Genomic DNA, 21,903 nt, shown 5'->3' on the forward strand with positions numbered 1-21,903 from the left:
GACTCGGAGCTCCTGAAATGGAGATAAAGATTTAAGACGTAGAAGGAATGGATCTTGCTTCCTTGACTAGGTGTCCCCCCTTTTGAGCCCATTTAGGGGCGCTGCAGGAGGAGGGCCTGGGGTCAGTTCCCGTCAAGATTAGGCACGAAAAGCAAAAGTCTCCACCACCACATTCATTTGGGGCACGGTGACCGTGGGGGTGACAAAGGCAGCTGTGCTCCGCCGGGTCTTCTCCGCTGGGCTCTTCATGGGCACAGATGGAGAAGCCTTTCCTCCTCAGCACCGCCGGAGGTGCAGGGGCAGTCCACCCGAGGGACTGGGCCACGGCCACGAAACCCCACAGAGCCAGCCTGCCACCCCCAGGGGTGCCACTGTGGAATCACTTCAACTGCGAGAAGCAGGTTTTGTCTTGTCTGTTTGGGGAGCAGGAGGTTTGCGCCAATTCCTCGTGGCCTATTAGAAACGTACTCTTGCTGAATGCTCACTTCTTTATTGAGTTTCACTGATGATCCCGTGACAATCGGATTCGAATGGCCCTTAATTTACACGGGAGGACAGACAGCCACACCTACCTCCTCCGTGTATTCTTTCTTCAGTGGGACACCCGCAGTGACCTGAAATCGGAAGACATACATCGTTAGAGTCACCCACAGAAACGCTCGTTCTAACGGGAAAAAGAACGGACAGGAAAACTCAGTGTTATTGTTGGGGGGATTGGGAGGACATACTGTGCTGTTAAACCCGTCGCTGCACTCTGCCTGAATTCAGAAAAACCACACTCACTGCCCTGGAGGAAAGGGTAGAACTGCCCCGTGAGCTTCTGAGACTGTAACTCTGTGGGAGTAGAAAGCCTTATTCTGCTCCCTCAGGATGACTGGTGGTTTCAAACAGCCCAACCTGTCTCCACTATGCCCCAGGACGCCACACCAGACCAATAAAGTCAGGGTTCCTGGGCGTGAGACTCAGAGTCTGGAATATGCACAGACCCCCTAGGTGATTCTAATCTGCGCTTCTGCTCTTTGGCCTATTACCTGAACCTAAGATACAAACAACAACCAATACCCAATTTATGCAGTGCATCATCACGCTAAGTCAATCCTAAACCACTAAAGTGATCCCATGATGTGTGCTGAAGTTGTTTTGTTTTCGTTTGGGGCTAAACTGGAGGATAGTTGACAGATGGGGAAACTGAGGTTGAGAGATGGTAGGCGTCGTACCCAAGGTCACACATCCAACAAGAAGCAGAATGGGGACCCACTGTTATTGGGTGTCCCTAGCTCCATATGACTTCCATCTGTAGACTCTGTCATTTTCAGTCAGACCTCAGGGACAGGAGGACACTGTGACTCTCCTCGGGGCAGAACTGCTCTGGGTGCTGTCAGCAGTTACAATGAATAAATCACTGAGAGAAGCAAAATGACCAAAATGCTAGATTGAGGAGAAATTTTAAAGCATTTGCAGAGCTTGCACACACACGGAGTTCTGCAAAATCCACAACTAAGCAAAGGCCGGAAGAAGTGGAGGCAGGCAGACACCAAAGAGCCATGAGGATGAAGCCACAAGTCGGTTCTTCAAAAAGATGAAGAAAAATGGAGGAAACGCTAGACGAAAATGAAATTAGAAATGGAAAAACAAAACCATGTATCACAGCTTCATAGTTTAGTTCCTATGCACTTTATGGAATAACCTGTAAAACGTTTATTACAATACTTTAAACAACCTGAAACCATCAAGAGGAGTCTGGGTGGCACTGTGGAATAAGTACTGGATTGCTAAGCATAAGGTCTGGGGTTCAAGCTCACCAGCCACCCTGCGTCTCAGGAACCCACAGGGCGTTGCTGTGAGCCAGCACTGACTGGCTGGCAGTGAGGGAACGAGTGACCGTGGGTTAATGGGAAGGCGCGCCTCTCTGACCCTGTACACGCAGCAAGAATATCTGCGGCTGAAGACACGCACTGAGGATGAGTTCGCGCACTGCTCCAAGAGCGGTGAGCCTGCTGGAAGGCAGGAGATGAATGTTAAATGATTAAGCTAAGCCAGGCGAGCTCAGAGATCACAGCATTTTCTACTGCATAACTTCTGGGGGGTAGGGGCAGGGGCTGGGTAAACCCAAGAGGCAGTCATGGTTCTTTGTGCAAAGATATCAAAAGGAAGCAGGAATTTAACGGGTCAGACACTTCAGTAGGGTCATTTCAAGTCAGATGGAAAGATGCAGAGATGGATAATAGTGAATATAGGATTAAGGAGATGAAAGTTCAGTTATTATTTAATTACTGAAAACATTTCCTGGTAAGGGTATAAACATTAATCAGAAAGCCATCCGGAATCTCAAGGAACTTGGAATTGAGAGGGGAGAGTCAGAAGTAGACACTCATGAAGTCATATAGCAGAGAAGGTATGACCGGCTTCCTTGCCTCTCACTCTCTGTCTTCCACTCACATCTGGGCCTCCTACGCCTGATGGGAGCCCTGATGGCAGAGTGGTTAAGCCATGGGCTGTGATCTGAGTAGTCGGCAGTTCGAAACCACCAGCAGCTCCGTGGGAGAAAGACTGGGCTTTCTACTCCTGCAAACAGGTAAAAGTCCTCTGAAAGCCAGAGGGGGTAGCCCTACGAGTCAGCATCGACTCCATGGCAGTGAGTTTGGTTTTATTGAAGCCTGGTATGCTTCTCATTGGCACAGACTACGCAGGCTTTAAATAAGGAGGGAAAAATGATTAATTATGGGGAGATGAAAATACTACTGCCATAAAATGGAACACACATACGGCGCAGTGAAACACAACCATAAACCAGAGAATTTTTTCAGACCTGAGAGCAGGCAGGAAAATCACTGGGCTGTTAAGAGTCCTTGCAGTTCTAAAGATGGCACTCAATCCCTCTGTAGCTGAGCAACTTTACCCTCACAAAGACTGGATCAGGCCGGATCATCGTTAAGGGCCACGGGCCATCCCAACAGTAAAGCCTGGAGTCAGAGCTTCTGATATATAGGTAGACATTTTCTCCTGACAATGGAGCCTAGTATGCAGATTCAAAGTCTAGAGAAAAGTGTATATTCTGCAGGGAATATACTACGAATTATCAAATCAACTGTGACCAAAACCATCTTTGAAAGAAAGGGGGGGAAAAGTCCAGAAATGAGTGTAGCAGCAAATTGTCTTTTGAGCAAAATCAGAATTCTAGAAGTTCCTACCTTATAATGTATGTGTGTCAATTACATTTGAAATGATGGTGGCATTAGAGACTGCTTGTTAATATTCATTTCTGCTGGTGGACACAGTCGGGGATTTGGATCTGAAATCTAAGCTCCCATACAAGCTCTGCTGGCCAGTGAGACTGCTCGAGTCTTCCAAGCACACCACCCCCCATCTCCAGCATCTCGATTTGCAAATGGCATTTAAAAAACCTCTGTGTCTCCTAGGGCACAGAATTGCTAAGATACTTTTTAAAATTGCATGTCAAGTGTTTCATAGTGGCAAACCTATGATTTATACTTTAAAAAATTCTCCCTGCCCCAAGGGGTGGGAGTGGGGAGTTTCATTGATTCTAATTCCTGGTGACCGCATGTAATTTCAGAAACAGATTTTTCAGAAGTTGAGGAGCCAGGAACCTGGCCCTTTGTCTGAGTCTATCTTAGTTTGGTATCCCGCTTAGCAACACAGACCTCTGAGAGGACAGGGAGACAGTGCCCCCCAGTCTAGGTGCTCAGCATCAGAGCGGTGTCTGCCTGGGTGCAAGACGAACTCCATTTTGTTCAGACCCAAAAAGTGTTAAAAAAAAGAATTAAGAGGCTTCCCAGCTGAACTCACAGTCATGGGTGAATCAGCAGCGAGTCAGAGAGGAGGAGGGGAGAAGATGCAAGAACGAAGCTACTTGCAGAAAGGATGCATTTGTGCACGCTGCCCTTACCCGTGAAATAGAGACACAGCTGTTTTTGCAAAATGCTTGCATCGGCTGGTCCCAGGCTAGGACATGAAGACTCACCGATGCACAACTTATGGTCACTGATGTATGCCGGCTGGTTACTGCATCCCTAAACCACTATGTCAAGATCCTTTCTCATTCCTGCTTTCGAGCAGTTTATCATTTTATAAACCGTTGCCCAATTGCATTTGCCATATTGCTTCAATAAACTTCTTCCTTGTATTGTGACAAGAGTATGTGCTTTGAATTTTTCAACAATTTCAAACTTTTAGGTCAACAGCACCTTAATCCTTTGTGCCCCGCCTGGAGTTCCACTAGCTATTCGTACTCAGGAATAATCATTGAGTGTCTGACCACCGTGCACACAGATAATCAAGGATGAGCCCAGGCATGGCGTTTGTCTGATCGTTCCCTCATATAGCGATAAAGACTGCAGGTGATTTTATTTCAAAATGATCAATCAGTGTCACATTTTCTTATCTTCTGGCTGAAATTCCAAACCAAGGAAAAACAAAAGCCAAACTAGAAAGAAGAGAGAAATAAATGCACGGAAAGGAAACGCATTGAATACGTGTGTTTTCACAGAAGAGAAAACAGAATCACTTCAGATGTCTGTAAATTCCTTGTACAATAAGATAGGGACAGATTAAAACTCTTCAAAATAGAATCCATTTCTCTTCGATTGAGTCACTTAAACTAGAGTTTGTGTTTTCTAGGTTAAACACTTAGACACAGTCCAATGACAAAACAGTTATAAAGGAAACGACAGAAACACAAACAGATGGACATCATTCTAGGTGGCATCTGATGGGCTGGAGCATCAGTGAATCGGAAAGCTATCTGTACAAAATTGATTATGGTATCGACTGCCTCAGTCTCTATCTGATGGAATGATTGAACTATTAAAGTGTATGATAGGTGGATTAGGTGCCAATGTATAAAAGAGGAAAAGAAAACCTATCTGTACAAACAGTGGAAAGACAGCCGTCTGACTCCTGTCATAATTCGTTCTTCCCCAGGAACAAGAAAGGGCCTCTCTCCGGCCTCCACCATGCAGTTATGAAATCTAAGCCTGAGAGTAGTTACATCTGACTCCTTTCTAACTTACCACTTAGCAACAGCTATGTGGGTGTTGCTAGTTACTTGAACTGACTCTGCCTAAGGGCCTGCTCGCGGTGGTGTGGAGAAGAGGCTGAAAGAGAGGAGAAGTCTAGGAAACGGAGGTCAGATGTCCCCAGTGCTGCCCTCGGCGCTGCTGTTACTGGGGTTTTGCTGTTTTAATGAGAAAGTAAAGGAGGGACTTACGTTAGGCCCGCCGCCGTGCATCTTCAGGGCCCGCACCGTGGCCACCAGCACGACCACGTTGGGCACCAAGCCGGAGGCCCGGCACTTGATGTTGAAGAACTTCTCCATGCCGATGTCAGCCCCGAAGCCCGCTTCAGTCACTGCGGAGAAATCATGGGGGGAGACGCATGTTGAAAGACGGCCGTGGGTTTTGTCAATCGCTGCTATGGTTTGCGGGTCAACGGATGGCGCCACGGTGAAGTGACCACGGCCCAATTCTCCCTTGGCACAGAGAGTGTGTTAGCTTGTCGGTGTCAGCATCCCTGGGGTCAGCAGGTGGCTCCACGCAGAGCTGTGTGTTACAGAACGAAACACTGGCAAGTCCTGAGCAGACAGAGGCCCATGAGTGGATCATTGCCAACCAGTGGGTTCCGGTGGTTGGTTTTTTGCAAGTGCATTGCCAGGCCACACTCCATAGTCCACCTTTGTGTGAAAGCCACACTGAAGCTTGCTCAGCATCATACGGAGATGGCAGCCTCCACTGCTGGGTGGTGGCTGTGTGTGAGGAGGGTTGGGTGGGAATCGAATGGTGCACATCTCCCGCGGGAAAGGGGGGTTCTCCCACCGAGCCATCGCTGTCCTCGCAAACTTCAGCACATTTCCTAAAAGCATGGTTCCCTCTTCTGCTTCCCAACCCCATGCCCAGAAGAACCACTGCGAGGGACAAGATTTCCATGGAGTTTGTCTTAATACAGGAGCCATAGTGGTTACAGCAAGATCAGCGGTTCAGAACCACCAGCTGCTGCCAAGAGGCAGTTGTGTGTACAGACCTAAATTTAACACAGTTGAAAACCAGGAAAGGTGTGTGTGTCAGGGTTGTATCATGTTATCGTGCACACTCAATCTGTCCGCTAAGCAAATAGCCAAGGGCCTGTGCTAGCTGAAGAACACAGCATCAGGACCGGAGGAAGGCTCCTTAACAGCCAGTCATGTACAGACGACACACCTTGCCGGGTCCGAATGAAGAGAGTGCAGAGCAATTACTGATGATGCGCAAAGCCTACAGCGTGCAGGGTGATGGCCGTGGCCTGAAAGAGGAACAAACAACTCCGTCTTGGAAGAAAAACAGCCAAAATGCTCCTTAAAAGGGAGTTTGGCGAGAGCTCTCAAGAATTTTGGACATGTTATCAGGCAGGCGGGGTAAAGGAGAAGGCCGGCAAGTCCTTTCAAGGAGCTAGATCGACACAGTGGTTGCTCCAACGAGCTCTCACAGCAATGACGGTGAGGATGGTGCAAGGCCAGCTACTGCGCTGTTCTGGGGCACACACAGTTGACTCGATGGCACCGAATAATCACCACGGTCTTTACAGGAGCCAACTCCAAGGCTCCTCCCCCCACGGGACTGCTTGGGTTAGAACCACCGACCTGTTCATTAGCAGCCAAGCTACTAGCCGTTACTTCGCCAGCTTTTCACGTACCAAGACTGACTAACTTGGCCTCCCAGGATGATGCTTTGGGCGCTGGGTCAGTAGCATCACCTTCTGAGCAAACAAGAGCTCTAGGATCTCATCAGTCAACGTGCACTCCAAGGACCAATCGCGTCCGCACCAGCTGGGGGCCCAGTGGAAATGAGGAATCTGAGGCCCCACCCCAGACCTGCTGCATTCTGGGGATCAGCTTTCCGCAGGGTCCCCAGCGAGAGGATTACATGTAAAGATCTGAGAAGCCCACTGCTCTAGAAAAGGAATACTATTTGTACAAGAAGAAGCAAATGTTTATAAAATATGGACTATATATACTAGTAGTGCAGCCAAAGCTGTGATTTATAGCAGAATGATAGTCAGAAAATATGCGCTAACATATGAATAAAAAGACTGGTAGCGTAGCATTTGCGTATTAGGCTGCTGCTCCACAAGATGAAGCTTTCGACTGGCAATAAAGAGCGATGGTCTCGAAACACACAGGGGCAGCTCTACTCTGTCGTGCAGGGTCGCTAGGAGCCAGAGTCAACTCAGTGGCAGTGCGGTTTTGTTTTGAGTGCGAGCAAAGAAACCAGTCCTGGGCATTACACGAAGATGTGTGTCTCGGCTAGAATTAAGGAAATAAAAAAAGGGCAACATTCACATCATGAATAAGCCAAGCAGTTATGGTTTCCTTTTAGCATGCAGTCTGCTTTGTCATTTAAGGGAGTTTCTGTACGCTTTCTATTTTCCTTTAACATGATTACAGAATTTTTTTCCCCAGAGCCCTGCAAAATTCCTAATGCATGATTACAAATGACAGATTATAATTTGGCTAAGTTTGTGCACCAAGATTTACAGCAGGGCTCCTCCTCACACTGGATGTTTGGGTGTTTCCAATATAAACCACGCTGTGTTGGAAATATCTGTCCATATGATCTTTTACCTCTTTCCAATTACATTCTTGGAATAAATTCCCAAGAGCGAGGTTAGGCAGCCAGAGAATATAAAAATATTTTATGACTGTTGATATGCTTTTTAAAATATTTCTTTAGAAATACTCAAGCTGGAAGAATTATAGCTACAAGACATTCGATCCTTGACCACATTTCCTCTGACCAAACTATGTAGCCAAACAATTTAGAGCAGCCCCAGGGAATCCTCGGCTGATTTCTCTTCCATCGTTCTGGGGCCAATGCCATTGGGGCCACTGTTGTGGTCAGGGGCTGTCAAGTCCACCCTGAATCCCAGGGACCCAGATATTCTTGGCTGGGATTGTTTCACGAGTGGGTAGACAGGTCTTTCTTCTGTGGAGCCGCCAAGTGGGTGTGAACTGCCAGCTTTTCAGCTCGCAGCGGGTGCACCACGAAGACTCCCTCTTGGATCACATTTGTCATAGTTAAAACCAGAGAAGGTCACGTACAGCAACGACCTTCACCTCTGCGGTACCTTTGTTTGGGACAAGGTCACCAGTGGTACAGTGGGCCCCACTCTGTTGACCTTGTTAAAAGGCATTAGAGTGAGCTCCTGCTAGAGGAAGAGACAGAAAGGCCACCCATACTGGACTGCAGGTGACTGTCCGACTGTGGTGTGCCTCACCGACAGACCACAGAAAGATGCAGTCCCACCTCCTCCCAGCTGGGCAGCCTTATGCATGCGTAAGCTTATTGACTCTCTGTACTCTCCTCGACAAGTACCTGTAGACAGAAGAAATGAGACAGTTCGAAGTATCTTAAAAAACCAAACTCACTGCCACGGAGTCAATGCCAACTCATAGCGACCCCTCATGGGTTTGCGAGACTGTAACTCAGGAGTAGAAAGCCCTGTCTTTCTCCCTCAGAGCTGTTGGTGGTTTTGAACTACCAACTCTGTGGGTATGAAATAAGAAGTCCTGTTTTTTTTGTAATACAGTGTGTGTGTTCCCCAAAATGGTCAGCAACATTATTAAAATTTTCTCACTTTTAGAAATCCTACTGAATCCGTGAGCTTTCCTGGCTTTCTGCTCTGCCCAGGCATTTGGGTCAAGAGTCAGTCTGCTCCAAGCAGCTCCCAGGGGTAGGGAGCCATGGGGAGAGGGGGGTGGTGGTGAAGGTGGAGCCACGTCCTATGGGACATGTAGGATATTTCTTGGTTGAAGACGAAGGATGGGGGGGGGTGGGGGCAGGAATAAGAGGGAAGTGGGGAGAGGCAGGGAGAGTTAAGAAGGTGAGGATAAAACACAGGAGAAGTCTACTTGTCAACAGCAATGGCCCATGGAGCCTGGGGATGCTGTCATCCTGCTCAACCAACAGGTCAGGTTAGTGCTGGAACGGGACAGAGGAGAGAACCAAGGGTTCATCGTGCCGTGCATTTTTCTCAAGCCTAGCGTCATCTTTTAAAAAACTAAATGAAATATTATTAAGCACCAGCAGTGGGGGGTACGTTAGAAAGCTAAGTTGGCAGTGCAACAGTCCCACCAAACGCTCTCTACCACACACCACGGGGGCTTTGCTATTAAGAGTCCGGAAGTGGTGAGAGGGAACAAGGTATGCTCCAAGGATGGGCCACGTGCCACAGAGGTTTTGGTTTGGCTGACGAGACAGACCAACTTGTTACGCGATCCCAAACTTATTGGCATGAAAGGGATGCTGACTCCGAGCGGCCCCATTACCAAAGACGGTGATTCTTCGCAGGAAATGAGCTGTGTGCTCTTCCTATTGTGAACTTCTATATACACGTGCTCTTGACCGTGACTTAGGTTTCTGAAAGTCACCCATCGTGGCTTCTGAAGGCTGAGCCTTGACTCTGTAGGGCTTGCAGTGCAGTGTTTCCGCAGGCCACCGCAAAGGTATGTCTTGGCGATCACACTCTCGCCTGCTCTCTCTTTGGGTTACAGGTTCATAACATGAATGAAAACAGGAAACACTAAGTACGTGTAGACTTTCTCGGATTACCACATTGAGCCTGCAAAGCCCAGGGTCTGAGTTGGGAAGAGGAGAAATCTGAGGAGGCTCTCTGTTCCCATAAACAATCAACCTCGGAGAGCCACAAGGGCAGTTCCACCTTGTCTTAGAGGTTCTCTCTCGATGAGTCAGAATCAATTCAATGGCTTTCGAGTGGGAAGGGGCCATTTAGACAAAGATAGTAACCAGCTCAGCAAACACTGCTCTGGGGTCCTCTTGTGGGAGAGACAGAGAGAGATGGACCAGGACAGAGAAATGATGTTGCCCCCACCTCCACAACTTTCACGGGACAACCCCGCAGTCACGGCAGGATGCAGAATTTAAAGCAATCACCAGCTGCTCAGTGAAAACAAATGCAGCACGAACATTCACCACCATGGAATCAAAGTCTGGGATTCACTCTGAGCTCTCCTGACTCACCCTTTCTTGGGATCATGACATGCTCGGGGGCCCTGGCAGTGCCCCAGGCTCCCTCGATGTCCAGCCCAGGGCTCCCCTTCTGTCTCCCACCCTCTGACACTTGGCACTCCAAGGTTCTTTTGATGAAGAACAGACATGACGGTTGTATTATGTGTCCCTCTGGCTGGGCTATGGTTCCCAGTGGTTTGGCCAGACACCAGTCCCGTGGTTGTAAAGCCTAAAATTCAGTCGGCTGGCATGAAGTAGAGCAGATCACCGTCCATTGTATAATCTGATGTACCGAGGCCAATCAGTTGAAGGCTTTAAAAGAGCACAATCCAGCTCACCTCTTCCATTTCTCTAGAGGACTCCATCTGGGACAAGGTGCAGCACAGAATTTAGGAAGAACTGGCCTTAGTCCGCTGCGGTATGGAAACCCCCACTCAATGGCCGGCCAGGCGAGCCATGGTTACACGCCACTACCTTCAGTGACATGCGAGGATGACACGAAGCTGCTGACACAGTCACGTGGAGGAGGTAAAAAAGGATCGGTTTACTGCCCAGTGGAAAGGGGACACCCCTCTTGGCTTCTCAGTTGTTACCTTTTTTTCCCTTTCTTGAGTTCCCTTGGGCACCTTGTGTTTCTGTAGTTATGTATTTACCAATGCGCAAACTCATCTGAACTCAGATCTGTTTCACATCGATCGTGGGCGGTCTGTATGCTTACTGGACTAGTTTCCACGGGACCACTCAGCTCAGTGGGTCTCAGCCAACAGGGACCTGTGCCCAGCAGGCATGTGCTGTAAGCACTCTAGCGTGACAGGTGAGCAATGCTGCCATGTAGACAGTAGTCATCCTATAACACACAGCACAGCACAGCCAGCCAGAGAAGCCCTGCCCAGCCCTGGTCAGTGCACCAGTTGAGACTCCCTGCTGTCCTCCAAGCAAGACAAAGGAGCCTTGAACTTTTTAGATGTTCCCCGAGAACGTTGCAACTGCCTAAGACGAGAAGGAGTCTTGCTGGCGCAGGGGTTACACTGAGGAAGAAAAGATGTGGTTGGTTGCTTCTGTCCAGCCGGCAAGCTTACACACCCCGCGGGGCGGCTCTAACCTGTCCTTCGGGATACGCATGCGTTAGAATGAACTTGAGAGGGGTGTGTTTGGCTTGAGTTTACCGGGACTCCTGAGAGTGGTCTCTCATCCTTTGGACGTGTTGTCATGAGACCAGCCCCTGAAGAAGGACATCATGCTGGGGGAAGCAGAGGGGCGGCACCGCAGAGGAAGACCTTGGACAAGACAGACTGACACGGTGGCTACAATGCTGAGGACGGCACAGGGCCGGGCAGTGTTTGGGGCTGTTGTACACGGGGTCGCTGTGAATCGGAGCCAACTCGATGACACCTGACAACAACTAAGAGAAGGAATCAACAGGACAGAAAGATCAATGCTGGACAATCAGATGATTCATCAAACTGCTACAAATGCATGCGGCGGGGAGGCGAACAGCCTTTCTAGAATCTAGAGCAGTGGTTCCCAGCCTTCCTAATGCTGCAAGCCTTTCATACAGTTCCCATGTGGCGGTGCCCCTCAACCATGAAACTATTTTCGTTGCTGCTTCATCACTGTCATTTTGCTACTGTTATGAATCGTCATGTAAATGTCTGATGTGCAGAATGTATTTTCATTGTGATGAATGGAACATAATGAAAGCAGAGTGATGAATCACAAAAACATGTAAATATATTGTGAAATATTTACTTCTAATGACAAATAAATGAAATTTTGTCTTGAGTGTGGTGTAGCGTGATTACAGTCTCCATGCTGGGTACTCGTATGTGGGCGTTTCTGCATGTGAGTCGACCCGCCTGGGGACAGATAGAGGAGCGGTGTCTCAGTTCCTGAGACCACTGGGAATGTGTTTTCTGATGGGCTTAGGCAACCCCTGTGAAAGGGTCATTCAACCCCCAAAGGGGTCGCGACCCACGAGTTGAGAACCGCTGGTATAGACTGTAATGGCAGATGGAATTGGGCAAGGATTTGATGCCTTATCATTTGATCTCCCTTTGACTCATTGTAAAGTTGCTCTGGTTTTTAATATTTTCTTTTCGACTGAGGTTTTTCTCTACTTCATTTTGGTATCGTTGTGGGTAGGGGGTGTTGTTGTTTGGGGAGGGGTAGGTTTTTCTGTATCTGAAACCCAGGATAGGTAAATCTATAGGGGCAGTCACTGGCCTAACGGCTCCCTGGGGGTGTGGCAGGGAGGTTGGGTGGAAATGGGGAGCTAACGACGATGGGACGAAGATAGAAGAAAATGTTCTATAGTGACTGTGGTGGGGACTGCACAGCTCTTCCTGATATGACTGGACTCTTGAGTTGTAAGATAGCCGGATTACAGGCCCATACAATGGTATTTTAAACATGCACACGACAGAGAGAAAGCTCATCTACTGACCGCACATTCTCATGATGGAGAGCAGGCTGGGGAGAGAGAGGGGAGTGAACATCTAGCAAACATTTCCCATGTGTCACGCAATGCAATACACGGGGCACACCCTGCCTCGTGTGGCCCTTCCTCCCACGGCCGCGGGCTGTCCTCCTCCTGCACGTGGCGTATATGAATCTATAGGATAGAGAAGTTTACCAAGGCCACCCAGCTACGAAGCCAGTGCCTGGATTCAAACCAGGGTCCAGCCCCCTGCAGACCATGCCGACACCCCTTCCCAAGCCCCCTAGCCAGCATCCGTGCAGCCCATCTCTAGCTGAAATGCTTGGTGGTGAGTTTTGCTTTCAAGACAAATCTTAGACACTTTGTGCTTCAATGATCTCTCTCTCCAGCAAGAGCAGAGCCAAATGCGTCCGGCCTGGCTTCCAGTGCCACGTGGTCCCGCTCCAGAAACAGAACGTTTCTGGAGCGTTCTCTTTACAGCGGACCTTCACACGTCCGTTTTCCCTGAATGAAGGGAATTGCTCTCTCTCCCTTCGAGCAAAGTCGAATCTCCTAGTTTTCCATCAGCCTTACGTCATGGGGTCAGCCCTGCCCATATTTTGAGAGGATGAGGCCACCTCCAGGGGCCAGTCCCACCAGGTATGGTCCCACAGGCTGCAGGTGCGGTCACTCCCCAAGATGTCAGCATCCTGGAACCCACGTGATCCCGAGGCCTGGGAGAATCTCACTGCCATGCCCCAGGGGTGAGCGGGAGCCCAGGGCTCGCTGCTCCGCCAGGGGTGGGCCTCCCTTGTCGGGTCGGGAAGTGAGTGACCGCAAGAGTCCATCACATCACTGTGATCGCCCGCGCCCAGGGGTAGGGACGCACAACTGAGAGTCTCAGGTCTGCATCAACACACGAGGCCAGTTTCCCCTTGAGACTGGACCCGACTACTTGAAGTCCCTGGATGCGGTCACCAGAATGGCCAAAATGACATTTCACCCTGGCCTTGGCCCTGCGGGGGCTTGCAACCAGCTTAGCTCAGAGTGGGTTCAAAGGAAAAGCAAGCTTGCACAGGCCGATTTGACGATCTTAATCCGCACAAGAATTGTTTATAACCACGCCTCCGCTTCCGTTCAGTTATCTCAGTATCCTCAACAAGCCAGAAACCACAAGAACACCAGAGAAGCATGGGCTGTGGGGCTGGAGAGCCTTCCAAAGCCAGATGGCTACCATCTCCCAGCAAGGCCAAAGGGTTCATCAATTGGATGGAGTGCGGGTCAATGGTACGGAAAGCGGAGTCTGGTTTCCCTATTGCTGCTCCTATTTCCATATTGAAAAGGAAGGGAGTCCGGGGAGCTGACCCTAATGAGTCATTAGTTGAATGGGTTCTCCCAACCCAACCTACATTGTCACTGGTTGCAGTGAAGTTGGTCCCGAGTCCATGGCGATCCCAAGCACAATGAAACACACTGATCCCCAAGCGCAGTTGAAGACCAAGCTCTGGGGACCCTTTGGGTTTCCCAGTGGCTGGTTTGTGAAAGTCAATCACTAGGCCTTCCCTGTATTACCACTGACAGATGGGGGGGATCGCACAGGAGGTACCCTGCCCAGGAATCGAACCTGGGTCTCCTGCCCAGAAGGAGAGCACTACACCACTACACCATGGCCATGGTCACTCAGCCTCTGAGGGCAGGCATTTTGCACATAACTCGGGCAGGGGTTCCACCTTCGGGCATTCCTTGCTTGTTCGAATTTCTTTCCAGTATGCTGGACGCAGGCACTCCCATAAGGGACCTGCCTATCACCTGTCCGTCACAATTACATCTTAGAATAATTTGATTTTAACAGAACAAGCGAGGATTTAACAAAACACAAAGTGGGAAAGGTCACTGGTTCATAATGACATTTGTAAAGATAATGAATGACCTTGAAGAGGAGGCTCTGTTTTGCTTGGTTTGCCTTCAAATTAAATGTATCTCTACATTTTTATCTGAAACAGACCAATGAGCCCCGGGAGAGCCAGAATTTGACAAGACTGCCTTGCCTTTCCACTTTTCTATTGCTCGCGTTGTAGTAGAAAATATTTGGGTTTTCTTTCTCTGGTCTTACACAGATTCTGGTTGTCGCAAGTTTTCCTGTGTCAGAAACATGTCAATAATGAACCCTGGCTGGAAATGCAGAGCCCTGGAGCAATCCAGCTACACCTGTTTGATGGCAAGAGGTCACGGATTGTTACAAACAGCTCTCAGTATCCCTGCTCCGCCTAGGCCCTAGGCCCAGAGGATGTGGTACTACAGTAGAATAGATTTATCTATCTATCTATCTATCTATCTATCTATCTATCTATCTATCTATCTATCACGGAGCGCGGAGACCTCAGTGATCCTGCATGTGCTGCATCAGCTCCGACTGCCTCCCTCGGACTGTTATGAGAAACACACGCCTGTTTGCTTGGGTCTCTGTTTCCACTGGTGCCATACTTTGTGGACCGACGCAATCCTACCTGACTCATTTGTGAAAATAGAGACTATTTGGAAACTGGATACTATCTTTCATTTCTAGCATTTCTGCTTGTACATTATTTGAACATTACACAGGGCTTCTGCTTTGTTTTCTTTACCCGCATAACATGAGCTCTGAGATTGAAGTCAAGGTTACAGTTCTAATTCAGAAGAGATGTGAGATTTGCTCAGTTTTGCTTGCTGATGCAAAGACTTGAACTTTCAGAGGTGGAGAGGGAGGGAGAGCCTCTCTGATCAGAACTATGTCACCGAGGGCAAGAGAGAGCTTGACCAGGGGGTCCCAGACCCTGAATGAAGCCAAGATGGCAGACACCTGTATGGGCGCCAACTTAAGCAGCATAAGGTATGCAGGTGAGCTTCCAGTGAGTTTCCTGTCCATTGACGGGAAGAACTGGCTCAACTTTAAATTCTACTTCCTTTGTGTGTGCTAGACGATGAACTATTAGCAAAAAGCAACCAAACAAAAAGAACCTAAAATCATTGTAGACATTTTTAGAAGTTCTATCATTAAAATGTTGCCTACTCCAAAAATCAAAATGAAATCATTCACATTCAACAAACATATTACTACACTTTTATTAAACAAACAAAAGGGACTAAAGAAGATTGGGGGACAGTGGGGGCCAAAAGGAGCTGCTCAGGCTGCCCGGGCTTCAGACTCAGAACATTTGTGTATGTAAAAAGTTTGACGTCATTAAAAATGCAAATCTATTCATTAGAGTACACTGAGCATCTCAGAGTTCACTGACGAATGTTCAGTGAGAGAAGTCCCACTCATTAGTTGGGGAACACAGACTGAGAGGGTCACCCCTGAGAACTCAAGCAGCATTGCTTTCCCCCACAGCTCAGCTCTTGGCAATGGACCACTCATCCCAAGGGAAGCGAAAGAACAGGGTGGCGGAACACCAACCTGCACTGCCGTTGGAAAGGAGTGCACAGCACCTGGCCATGAAGCAGACTCTTGCCTGAAGAGATCCAGTACCCTAAGTAGAGATTTCCACCACAGGTCTGTCGAGGTATGGTACTGGGGTGGGGTGCTTCTTGCTGTCATGCTGGAAGCTATGTTGCAGGCATTTCCTTTACCAGGACGGTCACTCAAAGTGACCAGGGTTTTGTTTTGTTTTTAGTCATTTTATTGGGGGCTCATACAACTCTGAACACAGTCCATCCATCCATCCATTGTGTCAAGCACATTTGTACATTTGTTGCCATCATTTTCAAAACATTTTCTTGCTAAAGTGACCAGGTTTCAATAGAACTTGCAGACTAAGAAGAAAAAAATCAGCTGCCATTTCTAAGGAACTAGCTCCTGAAAACTGTACATATTCACGTGGAACATTGTCAAAGAGAGCGCTGAAATATGGACTAGTCTGTCCATTTGAAGGGTTTAGCCATCGAAAGCATGGTGAATACCGGGGAAACACTGTCAGACACAGTGGCAGAAGATGAGCCCTTTAGGTTGGCAGGCATGAATACGACTAGAGGAGAGCTGCCTCCTCATAGCTGAGTTGACTACAATGATGTGGGCGGAGTAAAGCTTTCAGGACTTTCATTTGCTGGCGGGGCACAAAGCAAAATATTTTCTATGCCAGGATTGGACAGATTAAAGCAGAATGGTGTTGCATTCATTATCAGAGTATTTCAAAATCTATCTTGAAGTATGATACTGTCTGTGGTGGGATAATACCTTATCCCTAACAGAAAGTCCAATTAATACAAATATTATTCATATTGATGCACCAACCACTAAAGCTAGTGATGAAGAAGCCAAAGAATTTTACCAATGTCTTTAGTCTGCATCTTAATGGCATGGTCCATCAATTATAATTAATTATCAATTATAATGATTGGCTATTGGAATGTAAAAGTTGGAAACAAAGAGGAAGGAACATGTAGCCTAGGTGATAGAAATCAAGCTAAAGATCACACGATGAAATTTTGCAAGACCAGTCACTCCTCCATTGCAAACACTTTTTTTTTTTAAAACAAACACTTGGGCCTTGCCAGATTGAATACATAGGAATAAAATGGTTACATGTTTGGGAAGAAAGGATGGTAAAAAGGCAGGGAAGGGAGATCAGAAATCAACTGTGGAACAGACTATCAATTGCTCATATGTAATTTTAGACTGAGCTTTGTGGTAGTTACATACTCTGGTATCCATTTGGGACTTGGGAGGATTAAGAGGGAAGGGGTGGAGTCTACTCTGTCCATCAGGTCATAGCCAATGGGGCTTCTGTGCGAGCATAGCTTTCTCCTGAGAATTCTGGGAATTCCTGGATTATAGTCGTTGGAGGCAGGAGAGACTCTCTGCTGACTCCCTGGCAGACATTGGAGCTGGCAAGATACATGGAACTAGGCTAGTGCCCTTAGCTGGAGAAGCCACATGGACCTACCCTGATGCAACCAGACCTCTGAAGCCCGAGAAGCTACATAGAGACCCCTGCCAGTGCTGAGATGCTTACAACGCCACTGGATCCAAAAACTTTCTACCCGCTGGCCTGTGATCATCCTGCATTTGATGTCATTACATGTGTTTCGTGAGTCTGAAGAAGACTTTATAGATAGGTATCAGACATGTGGACTTCGACTGGACTGGGTTGAGATGCTTTCTTAATGTACAATTACCCTTTAAATAAAACTCTCTCTTATACACATGAGTGTTTCTGTGGATGTATTTCTCTAGTCTACCCGGACTAACACAAGCTTGAAGACAAGTCCATCAGAATCAAAACTTTGAGTAATTCCCACCTGAACATCTTCAGAACAGGCTTGATACATTAACCACTAACACAGACGACCTGATGGGTTGTGAGAGGACAGCAGGAACAAGATATATAAGGAACAGAAAACAGACAAGAAAGAAAAGACCAACGTGACTATCAGAAACGACGGAGACTTACATCTGAACGCAGGTTCACCAAAGCAAATAGAAGAACTGATGAAGCAGAGCCAAGAGGGGAAAATATGCTTCGCATAGCTTACACTAAAAGAACTGAGGAAAAATTTGAAGCCTCTAGTTTTAATGTTGGAGGATTCTATGGGCAAAATATTTCTCAATGCAGGAAGCATCCAAGGAAGATGAGAAGATGTTTGTTTCATTGACTGGGCAAAGGCATCCCACTGTGTGCATCGCACCACGGGTACGAGAAGAATGGGAATTCCAGCACACTTCACTGTGCTCACGTGGCATCGCTCCACGGACCAACAGGCAGCGTAGGGCCAGAACCAGGGAGCGCTGCTGGCTTAAAATCAGGAAAGGTGTGCATCAGGGCTGTACCCTCTCACCACATTTATTCAATCTGCAAGCTGAGTAAATAATTCGAGAAGCTGGGCTACATGAAGAAGAACTCAGCCTCAGGATGCGAGGAAGGCTTATTAACAACCTGCTTCTGTTCAAGCCATGGTAGTTTCAATTATTTCATATACAGAAAGTTGGACATTGAACAAGGAATATCAAAGAAGAATCAATGCATTTGAATTATGGTGCTGGCAAAGAATAAACAGAGTACCACGGACTGCCGGAAGAACCATCAAATCTGCCAGGGAAGAATTAATGACAACCAGAATGTTCCTTGGAAGCACAGGTGGTAAGACTTCATCTCCCACACTTTGGCCCTGTACTCAGAAGAGAGTGGGCCCTTGAAGAAAACATCATTCTTGGCAAAGCGGAGGGAGCCCCTCGAAGAGATGGATTGACACCGGGCTTACAAACACGGGCTCAAACATAACAGCAATTGTGAGAATGGCACAGGACGGGACAGCGCTGAACCTGGGGTTACTATGTGTCTCAGCAGGCTCAAATCCACCAAGTAACAACTAAGAACACAAAGGAAAGAGATTCAGAATTTCTTGGCGAAGTTCTGTTATCTTTCAATTCAAATTTTCCGTGAACAGGTTGAGGTCCCTTCATGCCAGTCACAACTGCCAGTTCCTGGTGCTGGCCCTCAGCTGCTGGGATCTTCGCTGCATCCCATCGGCTCTAACTCACGGGGACCTTTTGTAATACAGCAGAAAAGGTTGCCCAGTCCTGTGCCACCTTCCCGACTGTTGGTAGACAGGCATCCAATCTTGTGGCCACTGTCTGTCCATCTCATGAAAGTTTCTTCTTGGTTTTGCCAATCCTCTATTACAGCGGTTCTCAAACTGTGGATCGCGCCCCCTTTTGGGGGGCGGGGAGTCGAAAACCCTTTCACAGGAGTTGCCTGATTCAGAACAGTAGCAAAATTACAGCTATGAAGTAGCAACGAGAATAATTTTACAGTTGGGGGGTCACCACAACATGAGGACCTATATTACAGGGTCACGGCATTAGAAAGGTGGAAAACCACTGCTCTATTCAACCAAATGAAACCAAACCAAACCCCTGGCCATCAAGTCAATTCCAACTCTCAGCAACGCTCTAAGACAGTAAACTGTCCCAGAGAGTTTCCAGAGCCATCAATCTTTATTGAAGCCGACAGTCACATCTTTCCTCCAAGGAGCAGTTGGTGGATTCGACCTACCAACCTTCCAGTTAGTAGTTACAAAGGCTCTCTGCAAAGTTGCTTGTCCATATTCCTTCTTTTGTCCTCCCACCATAACTAACAAAGTACTAGTTTGCCACAATCACGTAAGCTCTTTCCCCTGCCGGGGACTCAAACAGTACACGGGGCAGTGCATCGGATATCCACTGGGAAGCCACTGACAAACGAGAATGGCCGCTCCAGTCCCGGAGCACTGGACACGTCTCAGCATTTACCCCGCTTTTCTTGGGTGGCTTTCAATGGACATCTGTAGCCTTCTTTTCCTACTAAACTGATTCCTGGGTAGTTTAGAGTTTGGATATCTTCCCCATCTTAGTATCTAGCTGGTCATATTACTGACATAAAAGAAAACAGATTTTAAACCATGTGTGTATGCACTTGGCATTCAGCCAGCAACCTAAGCCTTGGATGACCTAAAATGAACGCTCGGTCGACACTGCTGGACGTCCTAGATACACGGGCAGGGCCGTATGGAAACAATGGCAACGTTCGCTCTCCGCTTCAGCATCACACCTTCCTATGACTGTTCTGGCTCCATCACGCGGGCCAGGATTTCCACCAGAACAACGAGACCGATGAGATCATGCCTGTGCTCCACATGTCTCCCCGGCTCCTCTGCCTGCATGTTTGATTCACAGTGACCCTTCGGAGGCTGGTAGTCTTTACAGGAGCCGTGGTTTTGAACCGCCAGCCTTGTGGGGAGCGTTTCATTCTACACCCGGACACTGATTGCTAGCCTCTGCGTGTCCGTTCCTTTTAGCATCCTTCGGAGGCACAGCCTTCCCCTTTCCGAGTCCACTGGGTGCACATCCGGTCTTCTTTCCTGAAGCCGCTTCCTGACTTTAGTGCGCAGCCGCATTGTAATTGACAAAGGGCCTCTAAGCCATTGTTGATCCTTGCAACACATAGTCATGTGAAAACTAGCTTTACCCTTGAAGTTGGCAAGAGGCTTGAGACTTTTTTGAACACCTTAATGATGTTTCCAAGAGCCGGGGAGGTGCACTGGGTTACACTGAGGTGGGCTGCTAAGCGCAAAGTCAGCAGTTCAAACCCACCAGCCATTCAGAGGGAGAAAGATGAAGTTTTCTAATCCTGTAGCTGGAAACCATTGGCCCAATCACCGGAAGAATGATGAGGCTTTCTACTCCCGTAAAGACAGACAGTCCTGGACACTCACCGAGCCAGTTCCACCCTGTCCCATAGGGTCACCGTGAACAGCAATTGACTCAATGGCAGGGAGTTGGGCTTGGTTTTGGGGTGGGTGATGGGCATAAGGACTTGGGATATCTGAGTCGCCAAAAAGCACGCCCTTCCTTGTGCGCTGGGACTGTCCCGGGTATGGCTTCTTGTCTCCCTGTGGGCATCTAATTGTGCACAACTGTCTTCTGCTAGTTAACACAGTCTGGGATAGACACTGTGCTGTCAGTGGTGTTTGCGTATCACGGTTTACCAAGCAATGCAGAGGTGGTCCTTGTAGCTATAGTCTTTCTTGCCCTGGATTTGATGATCTCAAGAATAATCGGCTGGGCTAGTCTGCCCTGTGATTGGTCGGCTCGGTGCCCTTTGTCAGGATCGGTTGGTCTGCTAGTTGAACAGTGGTAGGACTGTGGGGGTCATAACAACTGGGAAGATGGTGGTGCCACTGAGGGCGTGGCCAAGCCTAGAAATTGACAATAAGTTTGCTTACAGAAACGGGCTCCCAAAAGTTCGTGGGATAGTGAAATGCAAAGAATGGGATTTTCCCATGAACTTCTGGAAGCCCCCTCATAAAAGCCACCACCGAGGGCTTTGAGAGGCAAGGCGAGGACATAACGTGAAGGAGGGAAAGATGGGGCATTATGAGAAGGCAGGAGATGGCCCCATGCAGGCACGAGATGGTCCCATGCAGAGAAATGGTGGCAGGGGCACATGTGGGGCAGTCATGAGCCAGCAGTCAGAATGCCCAGGAGTGGAGTTGGGCACTGCCAGGCAGGAAGCTGCCAATGGAGCTGGATGCCAGTGCACAGCAGGTGGACACATGAGAAATGCATACAGAGGTCTCCCTGCTGCGCTGACACCTGTAACCTAAGGCAAAGAGCAGGCGTCCTCAGACTGTGGCCCGTCGAGGACATTTATCCAGCCCACCTGGTGTTTTTGCCCTGTTTGGTTTTTTTACTTCAAAATAAGATGTGCAGTGTGCATAGGAATTTATTCATAGTTTCTTTTTAAAACTATAGTCCAGCTCTCCAACGGGTCTGAGGGACAGTGAACTGGCCCCCTGTGTAAAACGTTTGAGGACCCCTGGCATAGAGGGACAGGACCCAGGTGAGAGGACAGCATCCGAGAGCTCTCCGGTTGGAAGAAGGGAGGGAATGTGTCCTGGAGTTTGAGAAGATCTCCCAGGCATTGCGTCGGCTTCCCAGGTAAGGTCCCTCTTACG

At 48.3% G+C, this 21,903-nt stretch overlaps 1 protein-coding gene across 1 annotated transcript in view; it reads right to left on the bottom strand.

Moving 5' to 3' along the window:
• MTHFD1L (methylenetetrahydrofolate dehydrogenase (NADP+ dependent) 1 like) overlaps positions 1-21,903 on the bottom strand; it is a 167,094-nt gene that overhangs the window by 66,162 nt on the left and 79,029 nt on the right. The window contains exons 21-22 of the mRNA XM_075554379.1: positions 5,228-5,367; positions 573-614 (exon numbers count right to left, since the gene is read on the bottom strand). Of these exons, the coding sequence (XP_075410494.1) occupies positions 573-614; positions 5,228-5,367 (182 nt within the window). The remainder of the gene's footprint in view (positions 1-572; positions 615-5,227; positions 5,368-21,903) is intronic.

Source organism: Tenrec ecaudatus, chromosome 7 (assembly GCF_050624435.1).
Source record: "Tenrec ecaudatus isolate mTenEca1 chromosome 7, mTenEca1.hap1, whole genome shotgun sequence".
Lineage (NCBI taxonomy): Eukaryota > Metazoa > Chordata > Mammalia > Afrosoricida > Tenrecidae > Tenrec > Tenrec ecaudatus.